This window comes from Chinchilla lanigera, unplaced genomic scaffold (assembly GCF_000276665.1).
Source record: "Chinchilla lanigera isolate Chin_1 unplaced genomic scaffold, ChiLan1.0 scaffold00091, whole genome shotgun sequence".
NCBI lineage: Eukaryota > Metazoa > Chordata > Mammalia > Rodentia > Chinchillidae > Chinchilla > Chinchilla lanigera.
In genome coordinates this window covers 5827348-5846816 of record NW_004955492.1, presented here as the reverse complement: position 1 = coordinate 5846816, position 19469 = coordinate 5827348, and the positions used below count along the sequence as shown (strand labels likewise).

At 46.1% G+C, this 19469-nt stretch overlaps 1 protein-coding gene across 1 annotated transcript in view; it reads left to right on the top strand.

Moving 5' to 3' along the window:
- The first annotated feature begins 414 nt into the window (after positions 1 to 414).
- Positions 415 to 19469, top strand: part of Kcnk1 (potassium channel, two pore domain subfamily K, member 1) — a 41233-nt gene continuing 22178 nt past the window's right edge. The window contains exon 1 of the mRNA XM_005404961.2: positions 415 to 1071. Coding sequence (XP_005405018.1) covers positions 717 to 1071 — 355 coding nt within the window. The 5' untranslated portion in view covers positions 415 to 716. The remainder of the gene's footprint in view (positions 1072 to 19469) is intronic.

The following is a 19469-nucleotide window of genomic DNA, read 5'->3' as shown; positions in this document are numbered from 1 at the left end:
AAGAAGTACATAGGAAAGCTGTTTCTTTTGGTAATTGGCATTTGGGGACTTTGCCTTAAAACCTAAGGTCACGTTAAAAAAAAAAAAAAAAAAAAACAACTAGCAGTCAAAAACAGAGTCTCTCTAAAACTCTCCGTGACATCCAGTCCTATGGGGGAGGGTGGTGATTACAGGAAACTCCAAGGTGCCTTTCAGTGCCTGAAGTTTTGGCATTTTTACCTCGATCGCTGGCGGAAGACTGCGGTCAGGATTTGGGGACAGGGGCGTTGATTGGGTGGAAGTAGGCGGGGAACGAGTGAGGCTGCCGGGGGCTGGGACGGCCAGCGAGGGGCCCAGACGTGCACCCACGGCGCGCTCACAGACCCTCGCACACCCGCGCACGCGCACAGGGACACGCGCGCGCGCGCCCGGGCTGCCCGGCGGGGCCACGCGAGCCCAGGAGCCTACCGCTGAGGGCGGGGGCGTCGCGGTCCGCCCAGCCCAGCCCCCTGCGCGCTCGGTCAAGTTTGCGCGCGGTCTCCGCCGGCTCTAGGTTACCTGAGCCAGCGACCACGTCACTGCCACATCAGCTGGGCTTTTATATTGCGAGGAAACAGGAAAAGCAGCCGAAGGCGTCGCGGGCGCGGGCCAATCGCGGTTGGCAGCGGCGGGCGGCGGGCCGCGCTCGGCCGGTCTGCGGCGCGGGCCTGGCGGCCTCGGAGGCGGTGGCGGGGAAGATGCTGCAGTCCCTGGCCGGCAGCTCGTGCGTGCGCCTGGTGGAGCGGCACCGCTCGGCCTGGTGCTTCGGCCTGCTGGTGCTCGGCTACCTGCTCTACCTGGTCTTCGGCGCCGTGGTCTTCTCCTCCGTGGAGCTGCCCTACGAGGACCTGCTGCGCCAGGAGCTGCGCAAGCTGAAGCGGCGCTTCCTGGAGGACCACGAGTGCCTGTCGGAGCCGCAGCTCGAGCAGTTCCTGGGCCGGGTGCTGGAGGCCAGCAACTACGGCGTGTCGGTGCTCAGCAACGCCTCGGGCAACTGGAACTGGGACTTCACCTCGGCGCTCTTCTTCGCCAGCACCGTGCTCTCCACCACAGGTACCACGGCCCCCACGCCCTCGCCTGTGCCCGCAGCCCTCCTGCTCCCGCCCCAAGCCCCAAGCCCGCCGCGGCGCCGGGCCTCGGACCCCACCCATCCCCCTCCCCGCCCCTTCTGCGGCCACCCGGGAGGCCGGAAGCCGGCGAGGTGACCACGGGGCACCGCTAGGGTGTCGCCCGCAACTCTTGGGAAGTGGTCTCCAGTGGTCGCACAGGCTGCGCCCGCTGGTGCCTTATTCCGGACGCCCTCAGCTTGGCCGGCCTCGAGGTGATGGCATATCCAGGGCTCCGGACGCGCTCACCTTCCTCCTGACCCCAGCCTAGCGGGCCGAAGCTGCAGAATCTAGTAATGACACCTTCACGGGTTATCTTCCAGACCGTGTCTTCGAGCATGCATAGGTATTTCAGCTCTTTCGTACCTTGAAGGCGGTTTGGGGGCAGCTCAGTGACATCGCTCTGTGACCTCTGAGCCCGCAGAACGGTCAGGTTCCTTTTTAAAGTTGGAGGTGGAGGTGAGAGCAGCATCCGAATGCCTACGACCCGTCAAAATGGGCCACCTTGATTCAGCAGTTACTCTAATTCAACTTTAGGTATGCACGGCTAGCGGCCAACTTTGGAGCACCATCTCCGCAGGACGCTCGGAAACTGAGCGGCGTCCGCAAGTGCAAGGAAACCAGATCCCTGCTCGGGTGCTCACACCGTGGTGGATTAGATCAAAACAGGCCGAATTTTCCCACCCATGTCTAACTTAGGTGCACAGGCTTGGGTAGAGAGATTAACAGGTGTTCATACACTGTAAAGACTCTCAAAGGAGGTTCAACACAGTTCCCTTTTTAAATTCAGGAGAGCTCACCTCAGTCTTTCAATTAATCCATTTGGGCTTGCGCAAGGTCACACTTCCTAGTTAGCAGTGAAGTCTGGGAAACTGGGTCTTGTGATTTCTCTGCCAGGAACACTGTAACCGGCTCCCCCCCACCCCCCACAACGCAGGTGAATCAACCTCACCCGTGTGACTCTGTTCTTCCTCCCCACACCCTCTGCACCTCCCAGGCTTTATTTGTTCGTAGTCTCCTTGAGCTCTATCCATTTGATTGCTCTGGCAGTTGTTCCATAATGACTAATAGCAGATGACACAAAAGGCTGGGGTGAATTACTAAACTGATATGTTTATCCTGAAACAAAAAGAAGTAGAATTCTGGCCTGAATTTTGATCTTTAAAAAACTGTGTTAAATGTAAACAAGACAAACAAGACAAACCTGTTATCTCACTTTCCAGAGAAGGTCTGCTCTTGCAGTCCTTACTCTAGTTTTTATTTCAGCAAGTACTGCCTCCATTGTCTTTGTTTAGTTCTCTTCTTCTGATTAGCCAGCAGTCATCTTGCTTTTCTTTTCAGACAGATTGTGTTCGTGCTAAAGTGAGGATCATTTCATTCTTCACAGTGGTATTTTCACTGGGCTACAGCTGGGTCACAGGGTTGGGTAAACATTTTGGGACATGATGATCACTCTCACAATTCATACTTAGAAGTCAAGATGGGAATGAGATCAGTGTTATGAGGAAAAGAACATGTTTGGTTTTTCTAGGTGGGATTTACTCTCAGTGTTATATGTACTCAGTTAAATGTCAAGTTAGTTTATCCAAGATTTGCGGTTCCCCCCCTAATTAGGAAAAATTATGGTTTCTTTTAAAAGGAGGGTAGGGACAGACATTTTATTATTGGTATTCAGATTGCATTGTAGTTCCTAAGAAAGTCTGGATTCATGCAAAACAAGGGTTCATTTAGGAAATCAGTGCAAGGGGCACTTAGGGATAAGCCTAATGAAAAGGTGCTTCTTGGTTTGTAAAACTCGCAGATCAATGAACTCCTGTTATGAATAAAACCATTCTGAGTCAAAGGCACTCCTCTGTTGGTTTTGCACTGAGCCATTATTAGGCACATTTGATGTCCGTTGTGGCTTCAAAACTGATTTTGTGGCAGAAGTGCAGTTTTTAGATTAAAGCTGGGATAGTTCATTCCTAGGAAAATGTTTTCTGGACGAATATTGGACCGCTCTAATTGGAGTTGCTCTTCTTTCAGGTAGGTACTAGTCCTGTGTTCTTTTCAAGTTTTCCAGCCATGTTGACTGCAATCACTGAGTTAATTGGCAGCCAGGGAACTGGTGCAGTCACTCCGTGGCTTGTCTGGAACGCTAATGATGGGCGTCACAAAAATGCTGTTCTTGACCGTCATCCTTGTAACACAGGTTTATGAGTGCATTTGTGTCAGACTCTTCTTAGCCTAAAACGCCCAAGTTTCTATTTCTGGAAGAAACTGGGTAGTCTTCATGGTCTTTTTGGAAGAAGCCTTTGGTTGGCCTGATGCAGGAATGTTCTCTTCATTCTTTACTTGCCAAGAACTCCAAATTCTCTCTAACAATTGAACATCTCTTTTATTTCCACTTAGAGGAGAGAGTAGGTTTTTTTTTTGCCACCCACTACGGGGCTCATGTCTGAGTCACCAATAATAAAAGACAGATTGACAAAAGAAAAGCAGACACATTTATTTAATATGAGTTTATGTGACACAGGAGCCTTCAGCAATGGATAAGGACATTCCTTTCCTTGGGGTGTAACGTGGGTTCCTTGGAGGAAGGTCAGAGAATAGTGTATGGCCTCTTTGAGGGAAGAGCAGTGAGGCGGAGGGGATAAGAAAGGCTTTCCTGCTTCTGTTGTGCTCTTTTCTTTTTTTTTTTTTTTTTTTTTTTTTTTTTTGTATTTTTGAGACAGGGTCTTGCTATGTAGTTCAGGCTGGCCTTGAACTCACTTTGTAGCCCAGGATGGTCTCAAACTTGCAAGGATCCGCCTGCCTCAGCCTCCCAAGTGCTGGGATTACAGGCGTGGGCCACCACGCCCAGCTGTTGTGCTCTTAAATGTCATGGTGCCATATTTTGGAGTAGCCTGCCCTGAACTCCATCACTCTTGATTCAAGATGGACACAGGGACCCTCACATGGGAATCATGTAAGAATGGAAAAGAGTTGACAGAGGGAAAGAAGGCGCAACAGTAAAAGGAGAACACGGTAGTTCCCATGTAACGTTTATACTGGGGCTTCCCCCCAAGCAAGGACTAAGTGATACTTGGGGAATAAGAGGAATTTTACTAATGTTAACTTTAGGAGCTGTCTACAACTTTGAGCCAAGCCATTCATTCCTGAGGACCATGTGTGAGGGTTCCTGTGAGTTCACTTCTGTTTTCAGACTCCCAAGCAAGGCCATGGCATGGTCATGGATGTTTGGTAAAAGGTAGCTTTTGTATTCATTGAAATACATAAGCTAGGGCCACCTTTTGCTCCTTTGTAAACGTGAGATCTATATGACAACTTGCAGGTTCCTCTGCATCATGTGCAACCATGATGCCCTTCTTCAGGGTGCTGCCTTATTCCTGTTTGCAAAGAGATGTGTTGAAACTCTTATTTAAAAGTGTTCAGAAAAGGAGCTTGTTGGGGTTTGTTTGCAGTGGTCTTTGATTTAGTCTAGTCAGGGGCTACTGAAGCATTGGTTTTTTTCAAAAAAAGAAAGTGGGAAAGGTAATGTGAGTGAGCTGGATTGATCCATAACTTTGAAATGGTTGCCAAGAAGAGAAACGTGCTATTACCATCAACATGTATATACGCATAGCTTTTAGAATAGAATAAACATCAGCTGCTGGGCCTGATCTGGCCTACCTACTACTGGCCTACCTACCTACTATTTATTGTGTGAACTGAGCTACAAACTGTTTTTATATTTTCAAATGATTTGGGGGAAAATCACATTTCCTGACACATTAAAGTTTTATGATAATCAAATTTCATTGTCCACGAGAGACTTTTTGCCCTAAAGCCATGCCTATCCATTTGTGTGTCATTTACAGCTGCTTTGTGGCTATAGTGGAAGAGCTTAACACAGTAGCTGCGATGGGGACTGATAATGTCCGCAAAACCTAAAATATTTATTTCTGAAGTGTGCTGAGGCCTGCTTTAGGACAGTGACCAGAAGGAACACTGGGAATAGTCCCTTGTGTTCTGGTTCCTCTGGCAAACTTTCCAGCTCCACCTCTCAGACTGGAATTCCTGGCATCACCCCCAACCACTTCCAATAACTGGGGGGTTTTTAAAGGATGTTACTCATTTTCAGGCATATCTATGACATCGCTTTTTAATTTTTTTTGAAGTGACAAAGCTCCTGTCCACATTAGGATTCCCTTATCTCAAGCGCATAATGACCATTATATCTGAAGTAGAAATAATAGCAAAAATAAATCCGCAAAGTCTGTATAGACCAGAAGAGAGCTCACGCTGATATGTGTGCACTTTCTTCCCAGGCCTTTGGTCTGTGTTCTGAGCATTTACATATCCTTCCATAAATTGAATTACTTGGTTTCTGAGCCTACGGCAGGCCAATGACACATCTACTGGCAAACCTAAATCACAGGTGGTGAAAAGACAGATAGCTGAAAAACTGAAAAATTAAAATGATACCATTTTTGCGTGTGTGTGCGGTATGGCGGGCTGTACCCACAGCCTTCACACTGAACTACATCCCCAGCCCTTCTTTATATTTTATTTTGAGACACTGTCTTGCTAAGTTGCTAAATTGGTCAGGCTGGACTTGAATTTGTAACCCTCCTTCCTCATCTCCCAGAGTGCTGGGATTACAAGTGTACACTAAAATGATAGCTAAAAGCACGCATCCTATACCTTTCTTGTGTGCAGGCTGTCTGCACTCACATGTTTGTCCATGTATGCAAGCAGCTAATGAGGTGCAGCTCCCATCATCCTTGCCTCACAGGCAGAAGTAGATCCAGGCTGGGTCGCTTCTCTGCTTAAGTCACAGAGCTAGAAATACATTGCCTTGACCTGACTCCAGTGTACTTGACCTAAGGGCCTGAGCTTTATGGAGTACCTGGGTGCAGAAGGTTGTGATGAGCTGAATTTTGTCTGAGAAGTTCATGTTGTGTTTGTGTTTTTGAGACAGGGTCCTGCTATGCAGTTGAGGCTGGCGTTGAGCTCACTTTTTTATCCCTACGCTGGTCTCTAACTTGCAACTATCCTCCTGCTTCAGCCTCCCAGGTGCTGGGATTACAGGAGTGCACAGTCATACTTGGTCTCAAAAGTTCATATTGTGAAGTCCTCATCTCAGTACCTTGGCCTGTGATCGTATTTGGAGAAAAAAGACTTCCTAAACAGGAGATTCAGTTGGGAGGCTGAGGCAAAAGGATTGCAAATTCGAGTTCCTCTGGGCAACTTAAAGAGAATGTGCCACAAAAAAAAAAAAAAAAAAAAAAATTAAAAATAGAAAGGGCTAGAGATGTAGCTCATTGTGAAAGCCCTGGGTTCAATCCCAGCACCACCCCAACCCACACACAAATGTGGCCACCTTTGGGTCTGAGAGACGCCTCAGAAGAAACTAAACTGTCAACACCTTGATCTTAGATCTCCAGTCTCCAGAACTGTGAGAAAACAAATTTCTGTTGCTTGCGTTACCTGGTCTGTGGTATTTTATTATGGCAGCTCTAGCAAAGGAAGCAAGAGATACTCAGTAATACTGAGATACTTTTTTTTTTCTCAGCAGAGATACTTTTTTTTCCCAGTGATATGGGGAAAAAGGATATTGGATATTGGAGCATAAGAAACAGAATTTTTTAGTGTTTTACTGTTGCAACAAAATGTCTCATACACTGGACCTGAGTAAGATGGAACCCAATATAATTGTTGATATCTTTGAATCATTAGCAACACTACTATGATAAAGCAGAGGAATTGATTATAGAAGCATCTTCACCCAGTTATAGGTAAGGAGAGCAGAGATTTAGTGTTTGTATATGTGAGCCCTTCATATACAACACCAGTTCTTCAGTATTTTGAGGAATTTGGGTTTTCCTCCTAAACCACAAACTTCCTGTTCTCCGCTGTTTCACAGTACTGGAACACACTATTGGTATTATTGATGGCAACACTTGGAAACAAACTGTCTTTGCTTTTCATGGCATAAGTGTAAGTTTTATTGAGGATTGAATCTTCCCTTGTGCCATGAACCTAAAGGGAACTCTGAGGGGTAAATCATCTTTTGCTTCCGCCCCAGTGTGTGTGGGCAAATTCTGTGCTCCACAGAGAGGAAAAGCCGTGTAAGGTCTGAGTTTGTGCAGTTCCAAAGGCCCTGACTTACTGCAGGACTGCGTTCAGGGACTGATGTGCCATCTACACCGAGGGCCGTCTTCGGCATAATCATCGTCATGCTGTGCTGGGTTTTATTTTCAAGAGACGCCACTGGGAGCAGTCAGGGCCAAATCTGTGGAGTACCAACATGCTGAACCTCTCCCTGAGCTGTGCTGTACTCACATCGCCTGTCCCGAAGTAAGATGATAAAGGTCACCTCTTTAGTAGGAAGCTTGCAGCTTTTGAAGTGTTTTCGTGGCTCTCATGACCTTCCCTCTCTTGGACTCAGCTTTGTCCGCTCTGGGTGGCCCCTTGGTCTCCGTGTTGTCCTCAGAATTGGTGGCCTCTTTCAGCAGCATTTTCAAGACTGGCCCTGACCTGAGGTAAGAGGGAAGGCAGGTGGTTAAGGGGCCATCCTGAGGTGTGGAGTCCGTGTTCCAGAAAGGACTCTGTGATTTGCTTCCTAATCCTGAGTCAGACCAACAAGCTTGTCTTTTATTTCCTAGTGATGTTCGTAATTCATTCTTTAATTTGCAAAATAAACTCAGTTGTTATACTGACGAGATTAATTGGCTTATGCTAGACATCGGCAGTGATTTTTAATTTGCTACCGTCTGCTTGATCCCTTTCTCCATTAGCTGTTCCAAGAGGGGTTGACTTGCTTGTGCATGAAAGCCTGCCCTCAAAGGCTCTGCAAGTGAGTCATTAGTATCAGGAAGGGCTTTAGGAGGGGGGCTCCCAGGGCACTCATGAACCAGGTACTGCAGGTTAATAGCATGGTGGCAGGTAGATTCAGAGAAGAGAAAAACAAAACACGTGATCTCTGAGGGTCTGAGTGCACAAGGGAGATAAGGATTGGAGGCTCCAGCTGTAACACTCTGCCCTTGTTAATGCTTTGGTGGGCTCTGATCCAAGCTCAGCCACTTATCCAAGTCAGTGTCTTCGCCTGCTCTTATGTTGCTGAAGCCTCTTGAGGTTGATTCAGGGCCTGGTTTTACTGTTTGGTCTGCAGTGTAGCCTGAAGCGGGTTGTGAGTACAAATACATGTGAGGGGGTAGGGTGTTAGGAGAGACGCCACCTCCCAGGAGAGAGGCTCCCCAAGGACAGGCTAAGCTGGGTGCAGGCAGCAGCCAGAACCCCCAAGATATGGATTCTACCTAGTTTCATCCTCCAGGCCCCTCCCCACTTCCTGCTCATCCTTCCAAGCATTTAGCCTTTGCCTGCTGTTCTTATAAGTCCGTTCATGCTGTGGAATGTGGAAATATTCCAGCTTTCTATTAGGGGCTTGAGACCTCTTACTGAGGCCCCTTGCTGTCATATCTGACCCCCCAGGAGGGCTGCCCTCGAGGACGGACTGGTCAGCCTCACTTAGCATCCTTGGCACCCAGGGGATGCTGAGAAAGGCAGCCCAAGAACATTTCTTCCTTCATCTGTCTGCCTCCTTTTTGTAAAATGAAGATGGTCCTAAAAGTGTTATTTTATCATTTCATTGACTTGCTGAGAAAACAGGCCCAAATTGCTGAAGACTCGAAGTCGTTCATAGGAAAGAGTGACTATGCTCCATGCACTGCGGCAGAACCCTGCCATCTGGAGAGGTGAGCAGGCTCCTTCCTCTGTTCCCACTTAGAGAGCACTTGAGCACTGAGGTTATCACAGTGCATGAGAGAGATGACACCTGGCCCCTGGATGTGGCAGTCTGCTGGGCTGCGGGGGAGGCACAACCATGAGGAGAGCAGGCAGAGCGCCCAGCACATTAGTTGTGGTTTGTGCGCAGAGAAACCCAGGGCCAGGTGCTGGGGTGAGGGGCACTTGGCCACGTGGTCCCCAGGATTGCAGCCTCCAATCAGAATGTCTCCCCGGGTTTCCTGAGAGTGGTCCGTGTAGACCTCTTGGGGTGGGAGTACCCTGGATGGTGACTTGAGGAGACTTCTCCCATAAGAGCGGTCCGAATTGACAGCACAGCCAAAAAGCCACTGTGGTGGGAGTTGAGCAAGAGTGCAATGGAGCTAGGAGGGCAGCTTGTTTTGCAGGTCCTCCTAGGCCACTGCAGTGTGGGGGGCTTCCTCTGAGTGAGGAGGGAAGTGCTGGCAGGTCTTAAGGAGAGTGTGCCTTCTTAAGCAGCACTGCTTAAGGAGGCACCTGACGGTAGCAGGTGCCTGAGGATAGAGGTGAAAGGCGAGGGACTAAAGGCCAGGGTGGTTCAGAGTGGGAAGAGGCAGTGGCTGTAAGATGTGGTCAGATGTGGGCCTTTAATGACAGCAGAGCTGAAAGGCTGGCTGATGGACTGGACATGAACTGTAGGAAGGCAAATGTTCAAGAGTGAGCCCAAGGCTTCTGGCCCAAGCCCCTGGCAGGGGCAATTCCCCTCTGCACATGTTCTGTGGCCAGGCACAGGCTGTGGATGGCAGGGCTGGTGCTGGGCCCTGGGAGAACCAGGGGCTACAGCAGGCATATACTCTGCTCTGAAGGGGTGCTGTGACAGCCACACTGGGAGCAGGGTGTCAGTGCTTCGGTACAGAGTGACATGATTTCAAGTTGCAGCACTCACATCAGTTATCTGATTGCAGACACTGAAGGCTTTTGAGAGGTGTCTGAATTTAGCCTTGAAGGAGAAATATGCAGCATAATCAGGAAATACAATGAGTATTTAACTTAAAATAAATCCAAAACATTTTGTCACAGTAAAGGACACATTGCCATTCATCCCCCTCAGAGTATTTCCTCACTTCAAATGTATTTATCCCATCCCTCTTGCCATTTTCTGAAGCAGTTCTGGAGCAGTATTTTCTTTTTTTTTAAATTTAAACATTCACTGTGTTTTCAGATTACCCTGTAAATAAGTAGAAGAAAGGAGGTTCATATTGAGAGTCTGAGTGCTCTGGACCAAGCTGCCATTTGATGAATACATTTAATGTAGTTTTAAATATTTCAACTTTCATGCTAAGATAGAACATCTAGACCATAGTGCTATTTTCTAATTTAATATTACATAAGCTTGTGGAAAACTAAAAAGAAAAAAAAAGGAGCAGGAGTATTTGTTTTGTATTTTATAAATTTAACTGTAGGCCATTTAGCATTTGATCAAAGAACAACAAAAAAGAAGTATCTTCAGCACATTCTTGAGCAATAGCTGATGTTAATAAAGTTAGCTTGGAGTGAATCTAGGTGGTTTCTGTTTTTAGAAAGAGAAATACAAATTTTTTTTTTCTATAGGAGATCCAGACATTAACAGTGTATCAGCTTCCAGTGAACACATGTACAGCTTTACAGATTGTAAAAGATGGGAATCACCATGTGACTCACAGGAAGTCACCTGCAGGCGTTCACCTACCTTTCCGTTTGCTTTTCAGTTTGCTGGTCGATGGTGTGAAACGATCCCTTCGTATAATTTGACTGTCTTCCATTGCTGATGACCTAAGCACCCCCTTTCTGTTCTCAAATACAGGTTTTGGTGTAGCCTCTGCTTGTGAGCTACAAGAGGGACAGTGGAATGTTTTTAACTAGAATTACAAGGCTAGAATGTACTTGCAACTGCAACTCTTCAAGTACTTGAACACTGGTTACCAAGGCACTCAATTATTTAAAGCCGGTGGTTGGGTGGATTGAGTTAATTAAAGAAGCCGGGGAGGCTGCTCCAAAGCGGCCTCCGCAGCAGTGCAGAGCAGAGGGGCTCACGCGGGATGCCGAGCCATGGAGGAGTCTCCTCTCCAACCACCAAGGCCTGACACACCGGCCTGAAAGACAGCCTGGTGTGGGTCCAGCAGATGCCCCTGGCTGTGGGCTCTGGATGGCGAGGTGGCACTGGCCCCCACGGCCTGGGAAGAGGGCTGCTGTGTGAGCTATCACCTGCCACCGCAAAGCAACTGATGCTTAGGAACCAAGCTAGCAAAGACAGGAAGAAACTAAAAAAACGAACATTTCACAACAAAAAGGGAGGAAGAGAAGCAGGCAAATTTCAGGTCAGATTGTGTGGGAGGGAACCTGGACCCATACTAGTTCTCTGGCTGGACGCCTGTCACTTGTAGCAGGGACCTGAGGGAGGCTAAGCAGACACATTGGACTTGCTTCCTTTGCCTCTCGGAACAAGGATTTGTGAGTTGTTACTTGTTTCTCACTGTGCCCAGGCTGAGTCATCTGCACCAGTAGTGATTGAGCATGTGTCTGAAGTCTCTTCTGCTGTTTCTCCTGTCCCCAGCCAAGGGCCATCGCCCCCACACAGTGCTCCCTCCTTGCTGCCACTCAGAGAAGGGTGGTGACAAATCACATTGTCACGAGGGAGGTCAGTCTGAAAGGGACAGGAAGTAAAAAGAAGCAAGATGTGCATGTAAACAACTCCTCACGATAAATGTAATCATTGTGTACTGCAGAAACATGTACTAATAAAAAACAGTCCAGGTGGAGGTCATGAAAAGTGAGGTTCATAGATTATTTCCAGGGAAAACATTTCTGCTCAACTGTGGTAACTGTTATTAGTCACTTTTCTGTTGCTGGGACAAAATATCTGATGTTCACAAATTAAAGGAGGAGCAGTTTAATTTGGCTTGTGGTTCAGGGCACTTAGTCTGTGGTTGCCTGGTTCCAAGGCAGAGACATCATGGTAGAAGAGCAAAGCTGCTCACCACATGAAATCCAGGAGAGCAGAGAGAGAAGGGAGGAAGCAGGGAGGGAAATATACCTACCAAAGGCGCTGCCCCAGTGATCTGCTTCCTCCCACCTGGCCCCAGCTAACAGCACATCTAGCTAGAAACTCATCAATGGATCAGTCCAGTGACGAGTATTGCCCCCATGATCCAGTCACCTCCTAAAAGCCCACTTCTGGACACATGAGACTTTGAGGGGACATTCTAGAGCTAAACCATAATAATGACTTCACATAGATTAAGTAAGTAAATGTTGCCACAGCTGGTGAGTCAGCATTGAACTGGAGATCAGGGCCTATGTTCTCTTCAGGTGATTCCTTGTCAGCCTCTCTCCGGGCTTAATCCAGAGCAAGCAGGGGCTGAATTGTGTCCTCTCCAGCTCCAACATTCTATGACCTTGTTCTTTGGACTATTTCTGTACTGTGGCCCTGCTCTGTTACCCACATGAGGTAGTGCCGTACAGGGTGATCAGAAAACCTAAAGGCAGCTGGAGAGACTCAGAAAAATGTGAGACTCTTAGAGAAGTGCAGAGAAAGGTGAGAGACTTCCCTGAGGAGTTGGTGGGATCCCCAACAATGTTAGCAGGACCTAGAGGGGTGGTAACACGGGCGGAAGTGGCCAGGGAGCCTCACAGAGATAGTGAATCGAGGTTAATCAAACAGCACAGTGTGGTTGGGTTGGGTGGTGTGGTTCACGGGAGGAGGGCTGTTAGGACAGGGACATCTGCTCAGTACGGACACCCAGAGGGAAATGAGCTGTGCAAGACAATGAGAGGTCGGCCTCAGGGCCCATAGTGTCAGTGGGCTACAGCAGCAGGAGCCACCATGGCTCCTGATGGAGTCTTTGTTGTCTCTGTCTATGGGAGCCTCTGTCGTCTGTGCCCTGGTCACTCTTAGGGATTATGACAGACTTTATGCCTTTTTTCAGGAGCCCAAATCACAACTTTGCTTTTTTCCCCCTCCGGCTATTCTTCCTTGTTAGGTTTGTTCACAGTTCAGCTGTCAGCACTTAGTTTGGGGAGCTTCCCATGGCTTACGCCATTGTCTCTCTTAAAAACCTTTGCTGGGAGAGCAAATCTATATCATCAGAGATGGTCTGAAGTCATCTCCCAAGTCTTGAGTTTTGGGGTTGTCTGCTAGGGCTTCTTCTGAGGCCTTTCAAAGAGGGACCCAGCGTGGTGAACTTGGGTGTGGTCTTTGTGATATTTCCACCAACATTGTATTAATGGCTGGTGAGTGAATATCCAGAAATAGCAGTGAGGTCCTGGGGGATGGGTAGAAATGAGGTCACAAGTGATACTGAGTCCTTCTGAGACCCTTAGGAACCCCATCTCCCTGGAGACAGGCTTGACACTTGCCTCCTTATGACAGGAATGAAATAGAGTATGTAAAATATATGTACACATTAGCATTTTCAGAAGGAAGTCCATGGAGTGTGTGATGTGAAATTCTTCCCCAGGGTCATTCCATGTAGGTCGGCACATCCACATAAACCTGATTAACATAACATCACTGGGAAATGTCGATAGGCCAATAAAAATTGCCTGCTTTCCTTAGGGATTCAAGAAATACTCTTGAATCTAAGAATATTTTATTTTATTATAGTCCTTGAAGTGCCAGTTTTGTAAGATGGAATTTGCAGTCCTGTTCTCTGTTGAAAAATAAAATTGTGGCTCTAATTTGACTAAAAACTAAACCTGGAAAATATTTACTTCTATATTATTATATAATATATTAAGCTTACTTAATATTTAGACAAAATCTGAAGAGACAAGTTTTGGTAGTTTCTGATGTCTAAAATTCTACATTAGCCAGTATATGCCTATAATTGTAATTATAATTGTAATTATAATGCCTATAATTCCAGCACTCAGGAGGCTGAGGCAGGAGGACTGTCGTGAGTTTGAAGCCAGCCTGGGCTACATAGTGAGTTCAAGGCCAGCCTGAAGTACAAAGCAAGACCCTGTTTCAAAAAAACAAACAAATAAAATAAAATTCTACATTGTTTTGTTTCTGTTCAGGGTTGGAGATTTTAAAGGTGGTGACAGGAAACAACATGATTTAAGAAGGAAATGCTATACTTTGCTCATGGTTGGAGCCAGGGGAGAAATATTTAATCTTTAGTGTAAGGAACAGGCAGTTAGTGTACTTCTAGATCCACAAAGAATCAGTTGGTCCGTTTATTCATTAATTATTAACTGGGTACAAGGTATTATGAAGACAGGTGCTTGGTAATGACAGTGAATAAGATAAGAGGACAAGAAGAAATAGACAATAGACACACACAGTGAGAATATTTACATTAGGGTGTGGCTTTTCAGGTTTTCAAACTAACATTACTTCCTTGGATTGCTAAAATGGATAACAGGGCAGCCCTTTGTTATCCCTGCTTGGCACCTGTGAAATGAGGCTAGAAAATAGAACTGCTTCTTTTAATGTGAAGCAGTTGGCAACAGCAGTATGACAGCTCAAACCCACAAGTTCCAATGGTCTGAACACTCTTCAAGTCAGCAGAGCTTGCTGGGTGCCGTAGTTTGATCTGGAGCATCCCTTAAGGCCTGTGTGTTGAAGACGTGGTTCCCAGCATAGTGCTGTTGGGGGTGCTGGGCCTAGTGGGAGGTCTGGCAGAGTTCCCTTGCGGGGAATAGTGGGACCTTGCCTGGTCTCTTCCCCTTTTTGCTTCTCAGCTGTGAGGTGAGCAGTTTGCTCTGCCACAGTGCCCGCCATGATGTGCTGCAACAGGGTCAACTGACCAGGGACTGACACCCAAAACTGTGAGCCCAAATAAACCTTTCTTCTCCATAAACCGATGACTTCAGGTATTTGTTAAAGTGGCAAGAAGCAAACTAACACATGGCAGAGTGTGAAGTAAGAGCAGGAAGTGTGAGAATGCTATCTCTGTAAGGGTCACTGCAAATAGTGGCTCTAGGAAGTGCTTACCAGGCTCTAGGAGGGACTTACCAGGGAGATCCTTGTCACAGGACTATGTACTACACTTCCTTAGAGTCAAATGAAAGGTGGAAGGAAGCCAGGATCACCTCCTGGGAGCAGGCAGGTACCTGGTTGAGTTGTTCAGTTTGCCAGTGTGTCTTGATGAGGGATAAGGGCATATTCACCCCAACACAGCTCAGTAAAGAATGACATTGTTTTTTGTTTTTTGAGACAGAGTCTTGCTAGGTAGTTCAGGCTGGCCATGAACACGCTATGTAGCCCAGGCTGGCCTTGAACTCACTGTGTTCCCCTGCCTCAGCTTTCTGAAAGCTGGGACTGCAGGTGTGTGCCACCACACCTGGCTAAGGAATGATGTTTGATTGTAAAGTAAAAACTATACTTAGTGTTCATCAGGCCACATAAGTTTTGATTTCCCCCTGTAAACTGGTCTCAGCTCAGCATGAAATAAAGGAATAAATAGCAGACATTGCTATTGTACAAAAGCAACACGGAGACTGTCCCCAAGGCCATCAGATTTTTGTTGCTTTTCATACTTTTGAATGGTCAAATAAAAATGAACGATTAAAGGCAAGGGGATATCACAACTGTTTATCTTTTATTTGATGTTGGGATAGTTTACATATGACCAGTGAATAACATGTTAATGAGTATCAAACCAAATATATATATATAATCAAAGTGGTAAGATTTGCTTTTGCCAAATAAAGCTCATCCATTTGTTATCTCATTTTGTTTATTCATCTGTACTTGCATGAAGTACCCTTTGGCACTGCTGTGTGCCAGGCATGTTTTCAGGTGCTGAGAAGCATCAGAGAACGATGTAGACTAAAATTCTTGCTGTGGAATATATATTCGAGAAGGAAGAAATGATTATAATCACTTTAAGTAGGAGAAATTAAAAAAAAATTGTTGTGTAAAATAAGTACTTAAGGAAATATAAAGTAATGAACGTTTCCATTGAGGGAAGTGTAGGTATTTCTCATAAGGTGATACAGGTGAGCTTCTCTGAGTAGATGGCGTTTGTATCAAGATTTACTGTTGGTAAGTAAGCCAACCACATGCATAATTGAGAAAGGACCACCACAGGCTCTGAGCATGGCAGATAAATAGGCCCAGCAGAATGTCTGCACTAGAACTGGCTTCTGTAGCCATCGTAGGTCCCAGAGCAAGTGGAATTATTTCAGAAAGTCCTGTCTGAGTCTCCAGAATAAAGGAGAAGAAGACATATTTTTCCCCAGCCGTCATAAGTTGATAGCTAGGCCAGAGTCCTATAACAATAGACAAGTTAAGAAGAGAAAAGACACCAAGTTTACTGAGTGCACATTTCACTGGAGGAGGTCACTCCTCCCTGTGGCTTAGAGACTCACCTTAGCAGTTCATCAGAGAACAATACATTTTAGGGAAGTGACAGGACTAAGACACAGATGCCCCAGGCTGTGGAGTCCAGAAAGCTGTGGAAAGGTAAAGTTATGGGAAAAGTCTGTTTGGAGATGCTATGGTCCCCTGACTCTGAGCTGAGGAGAAAGCACTGTAACAGAAAGCATATCTAGTCATTAGGCAAAAAGGGCAGGAGAAAGATAGAAAGATTTTTTATTTATTTATTTATTTATTTTTGAGGCAAGGTCTCACTGTAGTTCAGGCTGGCCTTGAGCCCACTGTGTAGCTTGGGCTGACCTCACTTGCTGTAATCCTCCTGCTTCAGCCTTCCTAGTGCCACATGGTTGGCTTAGAAAACTCTTTTGCCTTTGTGAATCGCTAGTTTGGTTTTAGGCAAAGAAAGAAGAGAGCTCCACTGCGTTCGATCAAGGATCATGTATATTTTGGAGAGAAATACTTTGATTTCTATGTTAGTCAGTTTTTACTGTTACAAAATGTCTGAGATAATAAACTTACAAAGAGGAAAGATTTATTTTTGCTTATAGTTGAGTTCTAGTCGATGACAGGTTGGCCTTTCACTGTAGGCCTGTGGCGAGGCTGATCATCATGGCAGGGAGCACATGGTGGAAGAAGACTATTTTCATAACCAGGAGCCAACTAGGGAGGAAGGAGCTGGGGACCCGCCATCTGCCCAAGGGTGTGTCCCCAGTAACCTAAGACCTTTCACTAGGCCCCACCTCTTACCACCTCCCTATAGCACCAAGCTAGGGCCATCAGGAAGAACCTTAAAGTTGAACTGTAACAGTTTCTTTCAAAACCTACACGGCAAGAATTCTGCTGTCCGGCACAGTAGAGCGGCCAGAATGCAGGGCAGCCTGGGGATCCTCTAGATTATGAGCAAATCCAACCTCAATCACCAAAGCAGCAAGAAGCTCAATCCACATGGCTCTATCAAGCTGATCAGCCTTAATAGTTACTCTTTAAAGACCAGAGATTCGCAATGGCTGTGAGGGAGGAGAGGGATATGCAGTTTGAATTCTATATTTCATATTTTGCATTCATTGTTTATCATGCAAATTACAGAAATTAATGTTTGACTAAATGTCCTTAGCTTTGGAAATATGGAAAAAGATATAGGGTAATCCCCCATCAGAAGCAGGCCCTTACTCTGCTGTGCTGCATTTCTCTTTGTTGTGCTGTTTATCCAAAGGAGACCTTAGTAAATTGCTTAAAATTATTAGTAATTAATTGCCAATTAGTAAACAGTAAAATGCTAGTAAAGTCATCAGTGAAATTCTGTTGTGGATTGTCATGCTGTAAGCTCACGGGTCTTAAGTGGTAAAGCAAAGCACATACATGTCTGGTTTGAGATGCCTACAAGTGGGCCCAAGCCCCTGGCCCCAACTGTTCTATGTGTGCCCGGAAGGAAGCTTTCTGGGGCCATAAAAAGAAATACCTGAGGACTGGAAAAAAGAAGAAAGTCTGATTTTTCCCTTTCGTTGTCTTTGCCTTTTGATGATCGGTTTCCTCAACAGAAGGGCCGTTACCAGCTCTATGCAAGGCCCTGAACATGCACTCAAAGAGGTGCAGGACACAGTCTTGAGTGTTCACTCAGATGATGCCACCTCAGGACCCAGTGCAATGGTGGGCTGATACTGACTTACATGATGCTTGGCCACCCCTTCTTTCTCTTATGCAGCATATTTTTAAGCTGTGCATTTGGCCTCTGATAATATTTGTATTTTTTATTGTTGTTTTGAGATGGGGTCTTAAACTTTCTGTAGTCCAGCCTGGCCTTGACCTCACTATGTAGTCCAGCCTGGCCTTGAACTCATGAAGGTCCTGCTGCCCCAGCCTCTCAAGTAGTGGGATTATAGATGTGTGCCACCGTGCGTGGCTAATATTTGCATGTTAGGATGCTCTCTGCTCTTTGTTTCCACACTAGATTTTTCATTAGACAAGAGCATGAACCTGGTGCTGCATTTCACTGCAGTCTGCAGCATTTCCAAACATGGCACCCAGTAGGTGTGTCACAGAGATCTGAATGTCAGAACTGTGTGTTGGAGTGATGAGAGCTAAGAGGGTGCGTTTTCTGGCTACTTTGCGTGGTCAAATCCCATTTTCTCACAGAAGAGCCACCTTCCTCCTCCCTACCAAGCTTCCTGCTCATTATGTGGAAGAGAAAGGCATGGAGATGGTGTGGGTATTAAGGGACCTTCCCCCAGGGGCGGATAGCCTATATATAAGGGAGGAAAAGAGGCTTGTTTTTGTTTTTGTTTTTGTTTTTGTTTGTCTTTGGCTGTTTTGCACTGTTGTCCCTGTGTCATGACACCTTGTCTCGGAGCCAGCTGATTAAGGACCGAAACCTCTACAAACTATGAGCTAAATAAATCTTTCCTTCCTTAACTTTGGGCATTGGTTATTTTGTCTCAGGTACTAAGAGTTTGGTTGTTGCTGTGACTATACTTGACCATGTGGTTCAAGAGCCTTTGGGAAAGGCTTGTGGGAAGAGTTTGCAAAGGTTCAGAGATGTCGCCTGAAGAAGTGCTGGAATGCCTTCAGCTGTTCTGTATGGGAGATTCTGGTCAGAGCTCAAAAGACCAGAACAGAAGGCTGATAGAAATCCTGCCAGTAAAGACTGGGCTCTGGAGGTTTGCGCTGGAAAAAAAGGACTGCATTGGGTGCTGGACTCCAGATGATGTGTGTTATGGCTTGACAGAAAGTTTGTCTGCATTTTGCTCCTGTCCAGAGAGTTTGTCTGAGACTGAGATTAGAGGTGACAGACTGATTAACCTCGCAAAAAAAAAAAAAAAAAAAATTCATAACAGTTAAATGTTGAGGCTGTGGCATGGCTATTGTTGGGAGCTTTTAGCCAGATTTATGTTGAAAATCAAGAAAAATAGCCCAGCAGGATGATTTAAAATGTGAGTTTGGCCAAGGGGGAAAAAAAAAGCTCCAGTAAAGCTGTAGACTATAAAGATAAAACAGAGGAGATCTTGACGGCTGAGTAGAAACAAACAACAATAAATTAAAAAATAAAAATGATGGCCCAAGGGCATAAAAAAAACGCATATCTACTCTTTGCAGCCTCAAAACTGCAAAGGTAAAAAAGGACCTTACTTTGAAAAAAAAAGGCACAGGGTGCCATGTTCCAAAAGGGCAGCAACATAAAAAATTTATTCCTCAAAATCAGTTTCACAGTACTCAGAGATTCAGGCACTTGACCTGTATAGCCAAGAGAAAAAAAAACTGGC